Below are 23,154 nucleotides of genomic sequence, written 5' to 3' on the forward strand. Positions count from 1 at the left end.
AAGACACTGGAACCGGTTGCCCAGGGAAGTGGTGGCTGCTCCAACCCTGGCAGTGTTCAAAGCCAGGCTGGATGAGGCCTTGAACAACCTGGTCCAGTGGGGGAAGTGTCCCTGCCCACAAAGGGGTGGTTGGGGCAAGATGATCTGTAAGGTTCATTCCAACCCCTATAATTCTATGATTCTATGACAGAGGAAAATGGCAACAAGTTCCTGCTCAGTGCAGCAGGTAGGTCTCCTCTGTGGTTACCCCAGTGTCCCAGGTGTCCTGGGATAACAGATGTGAGGCTCTACGAGTGGAACTGAACAATAGTAAGGACAATGCTTGGAGGTGTCACCAAGGCTAATTCAGACTATTCCCCACATCAAAACTGCTTCCTTAATTAAAAAGGATACATCATGGTCATAGAAGTCTCCCTTCAGAAGGGAACAGAAGACCCAGTATGCTAATTGGACTCACTTCTTAGAATTGTCTGCTGGCTCCCTGGGGCCCAGGTCAAAGATGGAAGAGAAAACTTTCTACCCCAATACAGCCCTTAGTTAATTAACCATTACTGATTTTTCAGGTAGGCAGTGACAAAGTCTCAACAAGAAGTCTAAGGGCAATTAAGAGACTTCAGGGCCTTGGGATGACTTGCTAAGGGATCAGGAGAAAAAGTAGTATTCTCCTTTGTCCCTCCAGTTGCAGCAAATGATGAGGGAAGACCCAGCAGATTAAGGCCAGGCTCTGTGCCTGGTGTCACTGTTTTTTTCATCATGAGTTGGTTTATACGGCATCAGGCCTGTTGGTGACAGACAGGGTACACCAGTTTCAATGGGGGGAAATTATCTTTGCACAGGAGTCAGCAGGGCTCATTGAGAGAGCTGTAAACTAGATTTGAAGGGGGAAAGAGAGAAAATCAGGAGGCAGCACGCCAATATTAAAGAATGGTGTGCTAGTGAGGTCCTTCAGTCTTCCATCTCACTGGAGGTAGAGGATTGAGATCCACATGACAGCAAAGATGCAAGGGTTATTGATGTTTTAGCAACGACAGAAGTGCCTGAGAATGATTGTATAGGAATCAGGACTTCTTCCCACAAAAAGGAGGCAGGATCAATAGCCCAGCTGAAGAGCATCTACACCAATGAACACAGCATGGGCAACAAAACAGGAGGAGCTGGAAATCACTGCACAGCAGGAAAACTATGATGCTTACCACCACGGAAACATGGTGGGATGACTCACACAACTAGAGTGCTGCAGTGGATGGCTGCAAATGCTTCGGAAGGAATAGATAATGAAGGGGAGACCGTGGGACAGCCCTGTATGTTAGGAGTGTTTTGACTGTCTAGAGTTTAGTGATGGTGAAGAAAGGGTTCAGTGTTTATGGGTAAAAATCAGAGAAAAGGCCAAAAAAAGGAGATGTCATGGTGGGAGTTTATTATAGACCACCCAAGCAGGACAAAGAAGCAGATAAAATTTTCTGTAAGTGGTTGGGAGAAGTCTCACAATCACTGGCCCTTGTTCTCCTGAGGGACTTCAAGTTACCAGATGTCTGCTGGAAATGCAACTCAGCAGAGAGGAAACAGCCTAGGAGGTTCCTGGAGTGTGTGGAAGATAGATTCCTGACACAGCTGGTGAGGGAGCCAGCTAGGGAAGGTGCCCTGTTGGACCTGGTTTTGTGAACAGAGAAGGACTTGTGGGTGATGTGATGGTTGGAGGCTGTCTTGAGCACAGGGATCGCAAAATGACAGTTTTCAATTCTTGGAGAAGTAAGATGGGGTGTCAGCAGAACAGCTACCTTAGACTTCCAGAGGGAGATTTTTGGCCTGCTTAGGAAGCTGGTTGACAGAGTCCCTTGGGATGCAGTCCTTAGGGGCAAAGGAGTCCAGGAAGGCTAGATATTCTTCAAGAAGGAAACTTAAAGGCACAGGAGCAGGTTTTAATCATGTGCCAAAAGAGAAGCTGATATGGAAGACAGTTAGGATGGATCAACAGAAAACTTTGCCTGAAACTTAGGAAAATGAAGCCTTTATGACTTTTGAAGAAGGTGCAGCCCAATCAGGAGAGCTACAAGGTTGTTGTGAGGTTATGCAGGGAGAAAATTAGAAGGGCCAAAGCTCAACTAGAACTGGCTACTGCTGTAAAAGACAATACAAATGTTTTTATAAACACATTAGCAACAAAAGTACAGCTAACAATAATTTCCATTCTTTATTGGATGCAGAGGGAAACAAAGTGCCAAAAGCTGAGGAAAAGGTTGAGGTACGTAATGCCTTATTTGCCTTAGTCTTTAATATACAGACTAGTTGTTCTCCAAGTAGGGATCTCAACAGGCTGGTGCCTTACTCAGTCTTTAATATACGGACTAGTTGCTCTCCAAGTAGGGATCTCAACAGGCTGGATCAATGGGCCAAGGCTAATTTTATAAGGTGCAATTAAGCCAAGTGCTGGGTTCTGCCCTTGGGCCAAAACAACCCCATGTAGTACTACAGCCTCAAAAAAGAGTAGCTGGAAAGCTGCCTGGTGGAAAGGACCTGGGGGGATTGGCAGTCTTTAATATACGGACTAGTTGCTCTCCAAGTAGGGATCTCAACAGGCTGGATCAATGGGCCAAGGCTAATTTTATAAGGTGCAATTAAGCCAAGTGCTGGGTTCTGCCCTTGGGCCAAAACAACCCCATGTAGTACTACAGCCTCAAAAAAGAGTAGCTGGAAAGCTGCCTGGTGGAAAGGACCTGGGGGGATTGGTCAACAGCAGGCTGGATATGAGCCAGCAGTGTGCCCAGGTGACTTATATCAGAAACAGTATGGTCAGCAGGACTATGGTAGTGATTGTCCCCCTGTACTCAGCACTGGTGAGGCTGTACCTCAAATACTGTTGTATACTAGTTCTGAGCCACTCACTTCAAAAAAGACATTGAAGTGCTGGAGCAAGTCCAGAGAATAGCAGTGAAGCTGGTGAAGGGTCTGTAGCAAAAGTCTGATGAGGAACAGCTAAGGAAACTGGGGTTGTTAGCCTGGAGAAAAGGAGGCTCAGGGGGGACCTTACTGCTCTCCACAACTATCTGAAAGGAGGTTGTAGCAAGGGGGGGGTTGTTCTCTTCTCCCAGGTAACAAGTGACAGGATGAGAGGAAATGGCCTCAAGTTGCACTAGGGGAGGTTTAGATTGGATATTAGAAAAAATATCTTCACTGAAAAGCTTATCAAGCATTGTAACAGACTATCCAGGGAAGAGGATGAGTCACCATTCCTGGAGGTATTTAAAATACATAAATGTGGCACTTAGGGACATGGTTTAGGAGTGCACTTGACAGTGTTAACGGTTGGACTTGATGATCTCAAAGGTCTTTTCGACTCAAGCGATTCTATGATTGTCTAAAGTTTTAAACTATGTTCAAGATCCAAGGGTCCAGAATGTAGTTATTAAGTCAAAGGTTTTCTCAATTTATTCTGAAAATCCCATTCCCCAGCAAACCACACAATCACACAAAGGCTACTGCAAAATTTGGGGATTAGGAGTGAAATCTGACCAAACCAGGTTTGATAAACTGGGTATAAATTAAGTATCATCCATAAAGCACTCTCAAGCTGAAAGAGCACTAAGTGCTAAGTATTGATTACCACTTGTCCTGTACTATATGTATCAAATGAACCAATCTGATGGAATCATCTGACGGGCTCATTATTTATTATGCACTTTTACACTAAAGTATAATAGCGTAGCTTAATGGCATAGCTTGAGACTACTTAGATCCAAACCCTGTGGCTCATATGTTAATGTACCCGTAAAGTTAACGCAAAGAAATGCAAAATTCCCACCAGGTTAAAAGTCTCCTTAAATGATGCTTTCATTTAATGGGAACTAAACAAGAAAATGGAGAGATTGTGGATGTCTGTGAATCTAGGGCTTGTCTGCTTCAATCACAGCACACTGCCTCGTCTACCAGCAGCAAGGGAGAAGCTGTACTCCAAGATACAGATGGTCTGCATTTTAGCAAAGACAACAAAATGTTCTTGGAATTCCCATCAAATATATGACATTTAATCATTCACAACTCAAAAATATTAAGATTAATAAAAAGGCAAAATCTGTGCTTTCGCTGAAAGGAGTAGCACCTTTTCAGGCTATAACAAGTGCAGAGAACATTCAAATAGGATGTGCACATACTATACTCCAGGAAAAGCCTACCTCTCCTATGACTTGCAAACCTCAGGCACCACATTTTTGTCTTGACTCCTAAAAACACAATACCAGGTATCCAGATACTAGCAAACAAAGATGAACATATATATCTCCTGGGTACAAAAAATACAATTGGTTTATGTATTTCACCATCTAGTCCAAACATGGAAGCCAGATTACATGTTCTCTGAAGTTCCCTTCCAACTCAAGCCATTTTGTGATATACCGTACCCACACAAGTACCAGTACAGCCATTTAACACCACATAACAAGACGTACTGTGAACCCAATACAGTACTAGCTACCTGTTTTAGACAGTTTGCCGGTACTTCTGTTACTTGATGAGCTATCTCCTCTTGTCAGGACTGTTATCCCACCAAAGCTGGCTGTCTTTGTTATGGCTGGCTTCAAATTTCGATTTGAGCTGTCTGAGTCCGTACTGCTCCATGGCCTCTGGTGGTCTGTCCACTTTAATTCATTCTCTGTACTGCTCTGTCGACTGCCAGATGTCTTCCCGATACTGTCTCTGTTAGCCCTACAGACATCAGAAACCAAAGATTTATATACAAATAAAACCATGTCAAGGAAGAATCTATCTTTGGGTACCCTGCAGCAACCCTAATAAAGAAAAAGGAAATACTCTGCATTTACAAAAGCATGTCTGAAACAGGGGATCTGACCCCCATACTCATCTGCCTTCAGCATGTAAACACTGCTATACCCTTTTTACATGCACAGCACTTACCACCACTCCTCTTTTGCATATATTCTAAGAGCACTTCACCAGATGGGGCTGACATAGCAGTATTATGCAGCATTGATGTAGCATTTCTGTTGCCTGTTGAGCATTTTCTTTCCTCAGCAAACTCCTCACTACTTCTCTCTTTGCTGTCCATTGCCTGTAATATTTTCCCAACAAACTTCACCTGCCCTCTACCTTCGTCTTCATATCCATCCTCCTTATTCCTATTGCACCTTGTTCCCAGTCATTATCAGCTCTGTGAAGCTTCCCAAATTCTCCCCTAAACATCTGTCCTCTCAGTGTGACCTCAAACTCTCCACTGCTAATGCCTCACTTAGAGACCCATGACTTGGTTTGTTTTGTTTTCCCTCCGCATACAGTAATCACAAGAATCTCTGAGCAGTCTCATAGGATCATCAAGGTTGGTGGAGTCCTCTAAGATCACCAAGTCCAACCAATAACCTGCCGCTCTGCTGTAACCCCTAAACTGTATCCTTCAGCACCAGATCCAGTGGGAATGGTGACTCCATCACCTCCCTGGGCAATCTATTTCAATGTCTGACCACCCTAACAATTAAAAAATTTTCCTAACATCTAACTGATGAGTAGAGGCTGTCTGTCCTTGAACAGGTGCAGAACACCTAGTGTACTGTAAGACACAGTAGACTTTGACCAGAATTTGGAGGAGCATTGGCTTATTTATGGTGAACTTCTTATTGCTAAAATGACAAAACTAGAATGCCTACCACAGCTTAGTGCACCATGACTGTTATCCCAAGTGATGCTCATAACACTGGCTTTGGAAGGCTTTCAGAAGACATTTTCCAACCCTCTGTCTTATTTTACAGTATAATATCTTGCAGGCTCAAAGTTCTTTCTACAAATCAAAAGGATAGGACTGTATCTAATATTTTTGGTCCCCTTTGTCCTTGTGAACATGGCTCCTGCTTTTTATTTGGAGAACCTGCCGAGCTGTGTCACTTGGGACATGGAGGAGCAGCGTGTCAAAGACGGGATCAGGCTGTTGCATTCCTCGCCTGTGAACAGAGCCTCTCACGGATGTGATCAGCAGTATTAACCTGTTGACCTTTGCTAGACCCAGACAGTGGGAAAGCATGAAGAGAAACAGCACAGAAGCAAACAACACACAAAAAAAATGAAAAAGATTTTAAAAAGAAATCATCCTTTAAGATTTAACCTGAAAGAAAAAAACCAAAGTATATTATTTACAGATTCTTTTGTACTCTTGTGCTTGGAAATTAACAATTCTCTTATATTCTAGTGAAAAAGAGGGAGAGAAATGGAATGCTTTTGCATCCCCATTATCTGTGCCTTTGGGTTATACAAAATTTCTTTTAGCTCCCCAAGCCCAACAGATATTAGTTATTAAGAGTGTGTGTGTGGAGATGCTTTCTTATTCCTGCATGCCCATCTGAGACTCTCAGATCATCAAGGCTAACCCAAAGCATGGACAAAAGGTTTTCTGCCTACTGCCTGTGGTCATGGGATGCAGAAGCAGATGCTCCAGCAGTGTTCCTTATCTGTTGGAGTCTCGCCATCTCCTATGTGGCTGCTGTGATGACATGCAAAGTCAGCAACCCCACATCAAATAATCCCACATCCTTTTGTCCTCAAAGTGAAAACTTATGTCATCTAGATGATTTAGGTTCGAAGTGACACAAACTACCCCTGCTACATATGCAGACCCCATTGCATACAGATATCTAGTGACCACCCTATTTCTGCCTAGCCATTCACATGCCTTGGTGGATGAAGGCCATGATTCTGAAAGCATCCATTCCTTCTGCCTGCTCTACTTAAGACTTGTGGCAGCTGACTGACTTTTAAAGCAGCTTGGCATGCTCAGCTATGGTTGATCAGAACTGAACGTGTGAGAGCTCCTGGTATGGGAAGACAACCTTGCTAAGATACTCAGAAAAACACTGTCACCACCGGGTTGGGTCTCCCACTGAGCCAGTGTCAACTGGTAAAAATGATCACTATGAAGATAGGAACTGATTCTTATTGATTTCCTGTGGCTTGGTATGTTATTTGGGATATGGGATACATCTGAATGTTCTCTTGGCAGAAGGAATTGGAGTTGGGAAAACAAAGTTCACAAAGTTTCAAAATACAGTTCCTTTAGATAAGGGAACTTCAATCAGTTTCACCTCAATGTACTTTTACTTCAGCGTTTAATAAACCAATAAAAGGAAAAAAGGTCAATCTGGGCACTAGTCTATGAAATGTGGCTGTCATATATGCTACAGAAAAAATGAGTTTCCACCAGTTACAATGACCCCCAAATTGTCTCATGAGTGAGGTAGAACTCTGTTCTCCATGCTCCTTTCCAACCAGAAAAATTACATACCCACACCTGTCAAGATCTCCCTCAGCAAGGACACAGATAGACTCACAAGTGAGAGTTACTTGGAAATGAATATTAAATAAAGTCATACAAACCTAAACAGCTGTCTTTTCTTATGGGTATCATTGCATACGCTATTGTCTTCCAGCAGCCTACTGAAAAATGAAAAGAAAGATTATGGTAACAGATGTAGTAATTCAAATTTATGTGATCTGTAAAGCTATATGTAATTTCTAGAAATATCTTCCAACTTGTGCTAGATTCAGTTTAGAAAAACAAGGCTAAAATTGTCATCCCCCCCATAACTGTGCAGGTAAGAAAGTCAGCCAGGGAGGCCATTTAGCATTTCCTGTTACTGAGCAAGGTAATTTACAGAAGCCAAGGAACCATACATCTACATTCAAAGGAAAATTCATAAAAATATCACCTAGTAAGAACATTAAAAATGCAAGCCAGCAAAATACTGCATATATAATTTTAAGTACTTGCTAAGTCGCTTGGAAGTCTCTGCAGCTCAGACAAATGCTCAGGTTCCCCAACAAGAAAGAAAGGCAAAGCACTTAAACACATACCTAACTTTCAACACAGCAAATCAACAGGATTGCTCACTAGTATGGAGCTAAGTACAGTTTAAGTGCTTCACCTGATCAAAGGCTGTAGGGCATGCAGCAAAAAAAAGCAGTATTCTAAGGAATGCAGCTGAAGTCTCTCTCAGGACAGCAGCATTGCAGGCAGTAACAGAAGCCCAATTTCCAACCTGGCCTTTTAGTGGTCTCCACTTGGATATGCATCCTCACACCAGGAAAGCTGGTCAGTCAGCTCACGGGTTTGAGCACAGCAAACCACATGCAAATACCAGAACCGGTCACATTCTCCTACCCACAGGTATGGGATTGAATGCATAAAGCAGTGGAGACCTGGCTATGGTGTTCATGGTTTATCCCAGAAAGGTACCCACCCTACCCTCAGCAGCACAGCCTCTGAGCACTTTCCATGCTGACTTGGAAATGTGAACAACTGTGTCACGTTTATAGTGACAACCTCTCCTGAGAGGGAAAAATAGGCTTATGGGAGCTCCTGCTTTTTTTGCTTTTTGGGTTCCTCTGCTGAAATTTTGATTTTTTTTTTTTTTTTTTGATAAAACACATCTCCATAGTCACGACACAGAAGAAGCAGCCGAGGAAATATCCTTGGCTCTCAGAATATGAGGTGGTTAGATGACAGTGGCCTGATCTCCTGAGGGCCTTCCCTCATTCCACTTACGGGACCATCCATCGGAAAAGCTGGTTTGTACCATTACTGTGGAGTCATTTTCTGTGGGAACAGCTTCACCCATAAATGCTTCTGACAGGTGTAAGGATGGACAGAGATAGAAATACTGTGAAGGATAGCCTCCCCTTCTTCAGAAGGGTGGTAAACAGTTTTGAAATGTGCACAGGGCAGACTTGGGCAAGCACTGCTCAAACACGCACCAGTGAAATTCCCAGTTTTGGTTAAAACCCTTATCTGCCATAAAGGTGCACAATTTCTAAGGTTTTTAATACAGTTAAACTAATTCATTGCTGTTATGGAGACAATGCTTCATATTTTGTAGATCTTAAACACATTTTCTTCTTACCTTTGCTTTAAGTGGATTTAATATAACAAAAATAACATTCACAAGAACTATCACACAGTAATGCAAAGTAACAGTGGGCTCAGATGTCACTATTTCATTACTACAATGCAGCAGTAAGGTAGGTCTGGGGAACTTGTGAGCCTTCACAAGCAACAAGTCAAATCAGTGCTGCTGCTCAGCCCCACAGGAGAGCAGGTTAAACAACAGAAACACAAGTATGGTGTTTCATAAATACTGTTATCCAGCTACTGCTAGAGTGCTTTTTAAAGATCAATAAGTTAAATTCTAAAGGCACTCCAGAGACAGAATGGTCATTTGAAATGAAAGCTTAGGTGGGCTCCCCCTCCCTCCCACAATCTGCTTTTTAAGCTGAAATGCAAAGCCTCAGGAAAGCAGCAGTAATACTTTATCTGCTCAGATACAATACTGCAAGGCAATCTATTTTACCCCCTCTGAAAGCACAAAACCACTGCAGATAATATGGATTACAAATTTGCTCAACAGTCTTTGCATTAGGATAAATGACTATAGAACTATAGTAGACAAAATAATAAGAGAAGCAGCTAAGTTTAACACACATAAAAAAAAAAAAAGCTATTTTTTTACCTGTTTTCCACAAAAAGGTTTTCCTGGGAGCAAACTGACTGAAAAATAAAAAAGGCATTGTATCAGACGTTCTAGATATGCTCTGCTGTTCCAGTTTCTTCCTTGATTTTAGAATTACCTCCCCAGTTCAGGCTTAAGGGGATTTCAATTCATGCATCATTTGCATTTGCAAAAGACAAAAGGGAAAAAAGGTCAAGAATAAGGTCAGGCCAGTAAAATAAACTCCATGCATTACAATGCAATGCCAATGAGGGGTCTCAGTTTGCAAACAAACCGAAACTTCTCAGTCCTGAGACCTGAAGAAGGCAGTATGTGCAAAATACTGGCAATTTGAAGGGGAAAAACATTTTTCCTGCATAATATAAGGTTCTTCTGGTCTGCCCTACCACCTCAAAATAAGACTGCAGGATAGCACAGAGCTGCAGGTAGGAAGGACAAACAGGAGGAAAGCATGCAGAATTGACAAAGTTCTTCAAAGGGAGAGAAGATACTGCAGTACTTAGAAACAGTGTGTGATTTCACATTTTACAGTTGGAGAGGGAACACTGAGATACAAAATGATAATAACCTTCTTAATAATAATATTAACAACAATCATAGTGTATTGCAAAAAGGTTCTCTGCTGGAGGACTTAGATCCCAAGAAAGGTGAAGGGCTTGGAAGAAATAAATATTATGGGCAAGTGCATAATTCTTTTGGCATTACTTAATTTTTTATGCAGAGAAATGAAGCTGTGCTCAATTTCCCATGAATAATTCTCCCTCTTTGATTTTTTCATTTCCCTCCTATTTCATGTTCACTACACAAAATGCCTCGTAGCTGTCACTGGATTATATCTCGATGAGGTACAGAAAAAAGAACAGTCAGTACTTGCACTGAATTTAAACAAAAGGCAGGCAAAGGGAGGAGGGCACCAGAGATCACCCTGTAACAATGGGACTCATCTCAAAGAATAATGAAATGCCATCATTAGGTGTGTCAAATTTTAGTGGTACAGGATATGCACAGATTTTGGATATTTCTGTTTTGAATAGGTTGAGCTAATGACCTACTCAAAAGAGTGCTGGCCAACATCAGAAGGAACACCCTGCTCATTTCAAGTTCTCCAGCCAATGCCTAGGCAAAGTTATCCCTTGGCACCACAGCCAGCGCCATCCCATCAATTTACAAAAGGAAGGAAATTATCCCTGAAGCGGCAATGCAGTTTCTCATTAAAGCTGTAATTCACCCACCCAGCATCCATATTAGGAAACATATGACAGCTCCATGAGCTTCCCAGGGAAGCTCTCATAAACTTCAAGGCTCTGGGCTTCATTGGTGGCAAGTACATCTCTCCTTAGCACAGAGCCTCAGTACATCAGGAGGAAGTTCTCCATTGCCAGGGACCAAATTCCCACAAGTTTCACCCCAGGCTGAGAGAAGACTCAAATTGCTCCACCTAAAAATCATCAGGATCCTTCATACAACTATGACACTGCCTCTTTTGTTTCATGTACCTTATTCACCAGGATCCATTAGCAAATGTGGCTGTGCAAACTTCAGCATAGCCTAACTACCCACAAAAGCAAAGTGAAATCACCCCACAGGCTTGTACACCCTCAACTGTGGGGCTGTATCTTCGTCTTGAGGTTCATGATGAGGATCTGCGCATTGACTTCACTGCAGACACAATCCAAAGCATCACAGCTACTCTCCAGAAAAACCTTAGCCTAGAGCAGAGTACTGGTCTGTGTACCCACAAAGTTATAAAGAAAAGGAGCATGTACCTGTTTAGATTTTATTTTTTTTTAAGAGACTGGGGCATAAAGCAGAATAAATAACTGGGATTTATATTTTATCAATCAAGGTCTACTTCATTTTCAGTGTCTTGATGGGAACCATTACCAACTGCATTATAGACTTAAAGACAGAGTCATAATAACTCCATTTGTCTTCCTGGCTGATGATGCAGGCACAGAGCCACACAATCCCTGGAAACTATATTTCAGTATAGGTGTGAGGCTAAGAGGGAGAGAAGACAGGCACTTTCTTTCTTATATTATTCTTACTGTTAAAAATCAAATGGCTAAGTAGCACTGGACAGTAATTTAGCTACTACAAGGTCAGGACTCACTTTCCTGATCTATAGAATCAATAATGCTCAATTTAAAGCACTAGGAAAACTTATACACACAGCACAGCTGTTGTCAAAATAATCCCTAAAACACTTGGCTCTTGTAGACCCATCAAACACACTGACAACAAACCTACCAAAGAAACCCCAAAGTTATGTAAAATTACCTACAAATTAGCCTCCTCAGAGACCTCTGCATGCAAGATTTCCATTAGGGTGCTCTGTATGACTAATTGTAATTCATATTTCACTTTTCCAATTTCCAAGAACCTTTCAAAACCTCAACTGGAAAATGTGCATCAGCTCTGCCAGTGCACTTGTTTTTAATTACATTAGCCAACATAGATAACTATTAACATGTAGCAATATCCTGCAGTGGATACCATCAGGTAATCATTTTCATGTCAGCTAACAAGATGTGATAGACCTCAGGCTTCCAACTAATGCTTATTACTTGATATGCATCCACAAACAGAGGCTCTGTACAGCAATACAGGAGTTTTAGCACCTACAGGTTTATGGTAGCCAACGTGAGGTGTGCCTTTGATTTGTTTTTATTAATTATAAGCCCTCTTCTTCCTAATCTTTTCACACTAGAAGGACAGGACAAGCTGAAGGCACCTTTTGAAATATTTCTTTTGTTTCTGTCTTTAATCAGTGTGATAAAGATCCTCAGAGTTTTCTTAAGTAGAGGAATCATGACTTATTTTATCTAAAGGATCTGGTCCTTCAAAATACACTCCTTAGTCAAAAATAGCCATTATAATTAACAACAGAAAAAGTTCCTGTGTACTATGGGCAATTATAGCATTTCTGTAAGTAAGAAAACATCTACCTCTACTTTCAGTGAATATGCAATGATTCCTAGAGAATGCATTTAAGAACACTGAATGGTCCTAGTGTGATTCTGGCTTGAGGTTATATACTATGTTAACCTTGAAGAATAAAATTTCCCCCATGTAATTTGATTGCAAGTCTTTAAAATCAATTTTCTGAATGCTTAAAAGCCAAACATCATGTATCATTTATGCATGCATTTGGGATTCTCAGTTAAATCTATACAAAAGGAAATAACAACATACACTTTTTTTTACTACTTTAGATTTTTCTTTGCCTTTCTTGTACAAGTACTTTTCAACTCCCTAAAAGCAACTAAAGCAGTTCAGACAAGAAACTTCTCTGCAAGACCCAGATACTCCAGGTCCTCTGCTCCAGTGCATCTGGCTGTAAAATTCCCAAATAGTTGTAAAACTAAGTTTCCAATAAAAACATGTTTTAAAAAGCAAGGTTGTAGGTTTTGTGATTAAAAAATAACCTTAAAATATCTTTGAACATAACAGAGCTCAGGCAGCATTGTTTTACTGTTAGCAGCCTAAAAACTGCATTTTGTACTTCTTCTCAGTGAGCTGGTAGGATCAGGTTTATTAACTATTTATTTCTTCACCAGTCCCTTTATTAAGATATCACATTAACATGGTTCTCAATCCCTGCCACTTGCTATGACTCTACACAACAGGAGCCATTAAAACCTCCAGCTCTCCTTGTCAAAATTTATGATAGCCAACACACCAGATGGAAAACTTGCCAGAAATTATAATTTAAACTGACTAAGATCAGACTAATCATCATAAGGACTATCATAATGATGGCATTACTCATAAACATATTTATTTTGTTAAAACATTCCACTTGGAAATGAAGAAATCTGGTGCACTAGAGTACTGCAAGATCAAAGGAAGGACAAGCAAGCTTTCTGTTGGGTGGTATGGGGGATCCATGTAAAGACATTTTTCACAGCATGTGAAACATGCATAGAATTTTTTGCTCCTGTAACCAGACTGCCTTAACCACCTAAATTTTGTTCAAAGTTCTGACTCTTGGGCTAATATGTTATCCAAAGTGGTTTGGGTACCTCAAACATGTTTAGAGAGGGGCTGCCAGATGCAACAAGTTAAAGCAGTACTCTTGGCCTTCATGGCTGTTCTTTAGAGACCTCTCATGCAAGTTCTCTTCATGCATACTATAATTAGAAGTGAAGTATCTATAATCCATTTGCTAAGTTTCATAAGCAAGGCACTGATAAAAGCTTGACTGCAGCAATGTAAACAGTATAGAGGTATTAAAAATGCTACATGATTAATCTTCCCTGAATCTCTTTCGACATCTATATTTTGCAGGCTGACAAGGCTTAGGTACATACCTCACAGAAACCTGGGGAGAACTGGATTAATTAACAGTTGCAGAGGTCTTTAAAACTCTAAGATCTTACATGCAGTAACTGACTATTTATAATAGGAAGCCATTTCTCTCTTTCCTAAAATTGAAAAGAAGTTACATTGTCCACCACCAAAAAGCCTGACATAATCCTAAAAACACCTTGTATCTGTAAGGAGTGCTCCACTCAAAAAAGCCCAGCTAAGACATATATTCCTGTTAACACTAGTAGTACAGCTTGCTGAAATTCGCTGCACTATGATGCTCACTAACACCTATAATAGCAGAGAGAGACAGCAAATGAGTGGATATGAGAGAGAGAGGGAGAGATATCTAACATTGCTGATCTTTAAAAACGCTCACTCCCAATCCATTTAAAATGCGTGCCACAAACCACACTGTTACTTAGGTCCTGCCACTCAAGATGCTAACCTAACGGATCACAACAACCTCCTGCTGTGTGCAATTAAAATGCTCACCGCCTGCCTGTCTTTAAAACTCGAGTATCTAAAGGTAACAGCAGCAATGCATTGCAGAGCCAGTTTCAGCACACTTTTCCAGCCACCTCTGTTTCCCAGCCCGGCATTTCTAGCTGCTGCTTGTGGTATAAATGGCACTATTTTGGCAACGACTTTCCATATGGTATTTTTTAACATTTTGCCTCCTCTGAATTCTGCTTCAAAACCCAGAGATGTTCTGGTTTTGTACATGGTCCTTTGTAATATGCCAGAAACAGCAACTTTCATATAGGACACTGATTGCAAAGAGGCTTTTGCAGCTCTTGGACAACTTGGTAATTCCACTGTGTATATACTGTGACAGTATTTACATAAGACCCACACGCTGAAAGCAAAACATGAACTGAAGGGTCTCTGCTTTTACTGGAATTGTCTCAGTCAAGAAAGAAGAAGTAAGGCTAAAACATTTAGATGTGGCAAGCTATTTACTAAAAAGTGAAATTGCTTATCACAAGTGAGACAACACACACCTTAAAACTATACAGTGTATTCTGCTAAACAAAAATAACCTGTACGTGTGCAACTCCAAAGCCAGATAATAATATAATTAGTCCTGCAATACACTAATAGTTTTAATTTAAAAGGGCACTGCCAAATATGAATTTCAAAACCAGTTTTAATTGGGTTTATGCCCATATTCCTCTAAGTGGAAAAGCTCCCACTGAGATGTGAGATAAAACAATGAAATGTTGACTTTTAACTTTTTTCCTTTTAGCACCCTGTCATTATAGTATTATAGCAAATGATGATTTTATGCTTTTTTTCAGGAACATTAGTTATTGCTCACAGATGTTTCATATTTAAATGCTTTCCTCTAGCAATATACCTTGTTGTGCAAGTTCTGACTTTTTGGTAAAGGCAAGAAATACAATGTCTCTCTCATTTTATTCCTTTCAGAATATAATCATCAACAGCGTGACCGACTCCTTCTGATGGCAGAAATACAGTTCTTTAATCAGTCATTTCAAAAAACCAGTGCAACTCCGTGTTTAACCTCTGCCTTCTCTTTGTTCTCGGTCTCTTAGTGAAACAGCACTGGTCCAAAGAGACAAAAACCATGAGGACACTCTGCAGAAGGACACTTACAAGACTTGATCCAGGTCTAAAGAAATATGAAGTAATACAGCTATTTGAAATTATTGAGAGTGTCCATTTGAATCACTGCTCTTTGGTTAGCAAAAGAGAAGGAAAAAGGAAGGAAACCTAGACCAGATGAACATGAACATTAAAAGAAACAGGGTAAGTACTCCCCAGACAACATGCTGGGCCTGATCTCTCCTCTACTCTTCTCCCTGCAACTCTCATCACCACCTTCTCCAGAAGCCAACTTCTAGGCCTCTTAAGCTGCTCTCAGACCCTCTGCACCAATCTGCTTTCACTGTCACCTCCAGCTCCACAGGGCAAGTCCAGCTGCGGTGTTGTTGTAGGAGGGGGGCAAGACTGTCTGACTACCGGCGAGGTATGGCACTAAAGAGGCAATTAAAACAACTACTCACATCTTGTGCAAATATTCTCTCCCTCACTCTCTGATACTCCTCTTCTCTCTCTTCAATTGATTTACTTCGTCTGTCATCTCTAAATGGAAGCATTCTGTTTTGCTGAGCAGAAAGAAAACCAGGAGGGTTATATAAGATGAGCTGTTAAAAACTGCCATTAAGTAACTGTCAGCTGAGAATAATAAAAGTTCACTTTAACAAATGAAGCACAAAAATGATAGCTGCCATTCCTGCATGAAGCACCCTACGAGACCGGGTGCCTGAGGATTTCCAGTTAGATACTGCACATAGGTTTGTAGAGCAGGTGGCCAAAACAAGGCTTTCTGCCCAGCTTTTGTGGACCCGCCATCCTAAAATTGGGTGTTCTCACCCCAAGTCTAAGTGCCATTGTTCTCGACTGCTAGCATTTCTTGACTCTCCTACCAGCTGCGAGGAGGAGGTGGGCAGGCAATGGTGTGCTACCTACAAAGTCAAGGAAGAAAAGAGGGAAACTAGGCTGCGAGAGCTAAACTTCAAACTCTAGAAGAAACCCACAAAGTCTATTTGTACAAGGAGGAGAAGTCCCAGATATTCAGCATAACATTTTTAACCATTTCCATAAAGTAAGGAATCCTCAACTTCAGTTTTGCTGGGAAAAGAAAGGTCATTTGTGACTCTTGGTAAACCACAGTGCAGGAAATGGCTGTGCCATAGGAGTAAGGAGAGATGAACCTCATCAAGAAATGCTTCACTGGCAACTGGGTTTCAAGTACTGCTCCTTCTCCCCCTGCACCTCAGCACCAGGTGAGATATGTCATGCCGCTATCCTTTGGCTGATCCCCACATTCACCACACCCTGCAATTGCTCAGGGTTTGTTTTCAAAGCCAACTCAGATCCAGCAAAACTGGCAAGGCTGCCATGTATAACTGAAAGTCAAGGAAAAAAAGGGGGGAAAAAAAGAAAAAAGGAAAGGAAAAAATCAGTTCTTTACTGAAAACATGAACGAGAATGGCAAGAAGAGATTCACTGGTAGGTCACTCCATAAATATAACCTAAGCAAAGAAAGCATAAGCTGTCTTCTTACCTGTGAGAATTTTCTCATAAAAGCAAATCATATCAGAACCCTTTCAGATTGATTTATTTTTTGTTAATATATTCCACGTACACAGTTTGCACTGGATTGAAACAGCACAACACCTGCTTTTAAAGGCAGCACAAACACACACATTTCCCTGGCGCTCCCCTACTCATCAGGCCCACCTAAGGCAAAGTAGTGTTATGGCACAGGCAACACAGAGGGGGAACGTCTGCCACAGTACATGCACAAGCAAGTAAGTTACACAGACAGTAAAAGGTGGCGAGGGCACAGGAGAAGGAAGGGACCTAAAAGATCCAACCGATTTATTTTTGGTCAAAACTTAATTTAGGATGGTTTAAATAAAAATAAAATCAACCTGGCCTCACCATCACATGTTTGTTTGGGGTTATTCATTTATTTATTTATTTCCTCTCTCTTTTTCAGGCTACATCACTTTACCATCAGTTCATACTGAAATCCAACTCTGAATGGGTACAACTAAAGGAGGAAGCTATAGGGAGTGGAACAACTTCCATAGTTAGGCAAGACATTGAGAGATGCGACTGACACAGCCTTCCACGCAGCCCAGAGCCACCGGCATTCCCCCTCCCGTGGGCATGCAGCAAGTCCTGCGCCAAGCAAACCACCCATGCAAACCCACACACTGCCACGGCTGAAGCAGCCACACTGGGGCTCGATGCCACCCACAGTGGTACGTATGCCAAAGGAGGTGGGGAGGGGGCAGGAGGGCAAGGGAGGAGGAGAGCAACAACAAAAGAACAACAATAACATCAGTCAGCCCACCTTCAAAAACAGAACAAATTTCAGCAACTCTCGAACCGAGAACCAACCTGATTGTCTTCTTTATCAATACTAGAGTTATCTCGCTTCAAGATAAATCGCTTCTGGGATTCTTCACCTTTTTCATCTTTTAAATGTTCAGAAAACCTTTGCTCTGGTCTGCCAGCAAAGTAAAACATAGCAATAAAAAAATCTTTCTTTTGGTTTTGCTTTGATCTTTATTTCTCAGTGCTCTTTGTTTTCACAGAGGCATTCAGTGCAAAAGCAGTTAACATTTGTGGTCATGGTGAGACACTGCCTATAGCTGTCTGAGGCTGCTGTATTGCTGCTAACTGTTATTGCTATAAATAGCTTTTGTTGTTGTTGTGTAGCAAGGAGCGGGAATCCAAAGTCTCAGTCACTGAAATATTTAGACTCTCCTCACTGTGACTAAAGGACAGGGAAAACAAATTAACATACTGTATGTTAATTTGCTTCCTTCAGTAGCTGGGTCCTCCAGCAACACTGACACTTAGTGTAGCCTATCCATCTTCAGGAGTAAAGAACAACTTATAGAAATCTTATGGGGAAAGAAAAGCAACCAAGAGTTTCCTCACTCCTAATAAACAAAATCGGTAAAGTTATGTCTATGAACCAAACTTTGATATCCTCCAACTGACTGAAGATGTTTTGCTTAAACAAAATTTTATCTCATCACCATTGACTGGGAAAAATACTCCAAAACAATCATAAAGTATCAATTAGTTCACTGATTTAAACTTATCCAGACATTTACTTTTTATAAGCCAAATTCCACCGGTCAAAAGCTCAACATTTTAAGTTTGTTAACTGGTAGGATGCTGTTTCATGTTCTCACCCTGAACAAAAAGCAGCAACTCATGTCACCACACCTTGTGCAAAAGAGAATTTTAAGAAGGTACTTTTGTGACTGAGTTGGTCACCACCAATGCCTTTTAGCTGTCAATAAGTAACATTCCAGCCTGCACCACTCCTAGGGCCAAACCTGGAATGTTTTAAGCCCAAACAGCATTGATAGGATGACCAATGGCCTCGAAAACTGAGCTGGGATTCATATGCTATCACCTGACTGAGGGGCTGCACAAACTGTGTTTTAAAGGCAGTAACAGGTTGTGAGGTTTCTATCAGGCAACACAAGCCTTATGCTCTGTGCTGAAAGAGCTGCTAACAGCAGTACTAGTTGGAGATGCTCATGTCTAGAGACCTACGCATACAAGACACAAAGATTCCACTGACATGAACAGAGCAATGGTGAAGAAATCAAAATGTAGAAGTCAATGACTTTTTGTAAATAAAAGTCCTCTATAAACTTTAAAAGAAAAACCTCAGCTTCATCTTATTTCACAATGGGAAATTAAACCAGATGTGTAAATCAGCCACCATTTTGCTGTTATATCATCCAGATTTGCATATAACTAATTAGTAATGGATTTCAAATCAAAATACAGCACATTTTCATGCTATAATTGCCATCCATAACAATTCATTGTCAGATGCACAGGAAATATTTGTAATAAACTGTAAGAAATTCAGTATTAAGAGACAACAGCTCTCCTGCCTCTCTATCTGTATGAATTTTGAGGGCTCCCATTTCTGCTCACAATTTGCATTTTTGTGACAAAGCAATAAAACATACCAGCCTGATTTCCACAGATGCTGACAAGTCAAGAAAACTTTGTCCACCATCTGTAGCTGCTGGTGCTAACAGATACAGGGCCCAACACATGAAAGTCAGCAGATTCTCTGCCCTACTAGCCTTCTTTTGGGAAAGCCCAGAGGACCATGGCTCTCTGCACAGTCTTCTAAGCTAACGGGTCATTCACTGTTTCCTCATAAACGGAAAGGCTACAAAGCCCCATTAATTGACTGTTACGTGGGTTGTTCTCCCTTTGCTTCCATTAGTGAGCACTACGCCTGCACAGCCAGAAATCATTCATTCTCTCAAATACTCTGCTTTGACAGGACTATCTGAGTATTGTTATTTTTTTCTGGGTTTACATCTTACAGCACAAACAAAATTTCAGCAATTATGCTATCAGTGTAAAATTTAGAACTGCAAACTCTCTGCTGAGCATCTAATAAACTATATACCAAACAGGATAAATAAATGAGACTTTAAAATGCAGCAGGGAAAAAAGTAGTCAAAAATTATTAAAAAAACTTGAAGAAACAATTTGGAAAAAAGTCTCCTCCAATTACTAACTTATTTAAACAGCAATGTGATTTTCATGCTTCATAGCATTATTTTAATTTTCAAATCCCATTTTCACTTTATTTACTATTTATAAAATATTTCCACTTCTCAGAAGAGAACAGGAGAAGAATGAGATCAAGCCGTGAGTCAAAACTAATGATCCAGTGTATGCCCGTTAATAATATTAATCTACAAGCCCAGTAGGTGATTAATCTCTAGTTGTGAAAAGAAGTTTACTTGGGCAGAGAGAGACTCTGTGAATATGCAGAGAACTACAGAGTGCCAGGGTGTTATCAGCACCACAAGAACCTCCTCCCCTCCCATCATCACTGCAGCTCTGGGTCACTGTTACCAGTGAGATTGAGAAGAACATGACCAGCTCAGTTAATAAGGATGCAAAGCCTGAGGGAAGACTGTCAAGTCAGAAACAGGATACCACAGCAAAAAATATCTTCAGGCACACAAACCTGCAGGCCTCCTTCAAACAATAAAGTCAGCAAAAGACATTTAGTTTAAAGAAATGTAGACTATTTTAAAGAAGGTATCAAGGTTCAGTGATATTTATGCATGTACTTGTGTTTTTCTCTTCAACACCATTTACTGCATTTTCTTTAACACCTATTGCAAAAATATGTTATTAGTAGGATACAGATAGCAAACAATGTTTAAAACCAGTAAGTGGAACCGCATGCTCTAATCACTTGGGTAGAGAAGAGGTTGGTACTGCAAAGGTTTGGGTCTCTTCCATTGATGAAAGTCAGTGCAAGCTCCACATTCCCAGCTTTAAAGTTTCCTGTAACCATATAATGCATCTGCTATAAGGAAGCAGAGACATTATGGTTATTTTGGGGAAATTTTGCATTAGTTTACAAATTTGCAGGTGAATTAACTGCTTGAAAATGAAGAAAACAATATGCAATTTTGAGTATGTTGTAGTGCCAATATACTAACACAGTATGTAATTGCAGTAATACAGCAGATACAGTTAATTCATCTGAGTCCTAAATTAATAACAATCACATTTACTCTTCTGAGCTTTTTAGCTGCTACTGCCAGCAGTAGTCAGCACAATATACCAAATTGTGTTCATGCATGTAAGGGAGTGAATTTATCAAGATTATTTTCAGTACTGGCATAAATTAAGGTCTTACTGAAGTCAAAGCATGGTTTACAATTATTATTATAAAGCCATGTAAATCAGAAAATTTTTCACTATTACCACACTGGTTACCTAAATTACATCTTCAAATCCTAACCAAACCTTAATTTAATTTTAAAAATGTGATTTGTACAGCCTTTTTGAAGAGACGCTGAGTAATTCTGAAGGCCTTATCACTAACTCAAGTACTCAACAATTTAGGGATCTTTGAAAATCCAAAACAATGAAAAAAACCCAAATACAAACAACCTACAATACCTATCCTATATTGGTGGGTCGACTCTGGCCACACAGTACACCCACCTACTTGGTAACAGCCGTGTCAAGGAAAAAGACATGCAAATATATGCCTATAAGGAGTGCTGCATACCAGTATGACAGTATTTGATTTAGCCCATTCAGTATTTCATTTATCCTCCATGTCATAGAATCATAGAATGTTAAGGGGTTGGAATGAACCTTCAAGATCAGCTACTCCCAAACCCCATTGCCATGGGCAGAGACACCTCCCACTAGATTAGGTTGCTCAAGGTTTTATCCAACCTGGCCTTGAACACTGCCAGGGTTGGGGTGTCCACAAAATGTCTGGAATCAGTACCTCACTTGATAATCTCAAATCCTACTACAGAACATAAAAAAAGATTAAGGAGGAAATACATTTTAAGTCAGTAGGATTTTTGCAACTTGGGGACCCTACTGAGAAAACTATAGAGAATGACCCAGCTATACCTTACAGGCTCAGAAACCAACACAAAGGGAGGGGGAATGCACACAGGCTAAAAAGATGTAAAGTCTGGAGTGTTTTCCTCTTTGTTTTGGTTTTATTTAATGTAAACTTTTGATCATCCGAATTTTCATTGCCTGACTGTATGGATGGACACAAAACATCTGTGCCCCGAAAATGCAACTTCACAAAACCACAATCACATGTGAACTCATTTCGTATTTCCTAAATGTCAGGTAGCTCAGTTAGTCACCCTTCTGGCAACATGATTCAGAGCAAAACACACAGCATATTTCCTTCTTCCCTCTAAAGCTTTTGATCAGGTGCTGCAAATGTTTAAGAGAAACTGGATCTGAGAGTAAGTTAGTGCTCTTCAGTGCGTATCCTTAGGCAGCTGCCTAGCCCCCTTCTGAACCCCAGATCTGTCAGAAAGCGAAGGCCTTTTCTGCAAGTCAAGCAGCCTCTCCTCTCCATCCTGTCTGGCAGGTAGCACCATGATATTCAGGGATAAGTCCAGGGAGCCAACTTCAGTGGGTGCCCTGCAGCATCCAAACATTCCACCACAAAAAGCTTCCCAAAAATCTCTGAGCATGTGCAAACTTCTGCAAAGTCTGCTTCTATCGCTAAAAATCTTTTGAAAATCTTTTCCTAATCTGTTTTATTCCGCAGTGAAGAGAGAACACTTTTTGGCGAGTGATCAGTTTACCCAATGGCCAGACACAATATATAACAAGGCATCATATTAACCCTCCTATACAGTGTTTTCCCTGGTTCAGGAGCACTTCTACATACTTTAGTGCAATATCAGGTCCAGACTTGAAGAGAGTACCCAGGTAAAATCTCAGGGCAGTATCTTTTTTCCACTTCTAGTGGCTGTGCTCCTTCTCAGGCAGCCAATGATCACTTCAACTCTTTCATTTTTGTGTTGGGAGATCATTATAATGGTAACATTGAGATATGGGTGAAGTATCTCATTTCTGTGTTTGGAATACTTTCACTGTGAGGGTGACCAGGCACAGGCACAGGTTGCCCAGAGAGATGGTGGAGTCTCCATCCTTGGGATGATCCTGGGCATGATCTTGGACAACTGGGTCGAGGTTGTCCTGCTCAAGCAGGGCTGGGTTGGACAAGTTGACCTCCAGAGATTCCACCCAATCTTAACAATGCTGTCATTTTGTGATACATTGAGTCAGATACATAGTAACAAATCCATAGCAGAACAAATCACCACCACTACCTTTCAGATGGCTTTTGAGTCTGTTTTTTATTTTACCAGTTGGCCATTACCTTTCTCATTTCACAGTTCCTTAGAAGTCATGTGCAGTCTTTACTCAAGCAAGACCCCAAAAGCACTTTCTGGAC

General features: G+C 40.9%; 1 protein-coding gene across 1 annotated transcript in view; it reads right to left on the reverse strand.

Annotated features, from left to right (window-relative positions):
* The window catches only part of ARPP21 (cAMP-regulated phosphoprotein, 21kDa), a gene marked incomplete at its 3' end in the record, with an annotated part of 87,009 nt that overhangs the window by 41,016 nt on the left and 22,839 nt on the right, over positions 1 to 23,154 (reverse strand). Inside the window, exons 11-15 of the mRNA XM_009079705.1 lie at positions 17,748 to 17,856; positions 15,839 to 15,940; positions 9,498 to 9,535; positions 7,369 to 7,428; positions 4,469 to 4,698 (exon numbers count right to left, since the gene is read on the reverse strand). Coding sequence (XP_009077953.1) covers positions 4,469 to 4,698; positions 7,369 to 7,428; positions 9,498 to 9,535; positions 15,839 to 15,940; positions 17,748 to 17,856 — 539 coding nt within the window. The remainder of the gene's footprint in view (positions 1 to 4,468; positions 4,699 to 7,368; positions 7,429 to 9,497; positions 9,536 to 15,838; positions 15,941 to 17,747; positions 17,857 to 23,154) is intronic.

Source organism: Acanthisitta chloris, unplaced genomic scaffold (assembly GCF_000695815.1).
Source record: "Acanthisitta chloris isolate BGI_N310 unplaced genomic scaffold, ASM69581v1 scaffold8238, whole genome shotgun sequence".
In the NCBI taxonomy this organism is placed as follows: Eukaryota; Metazoa; Chordata; class Aves; order Passeriformes; family Acanthisittidae; genus Acanthisitta; species Acanthisitta chloris.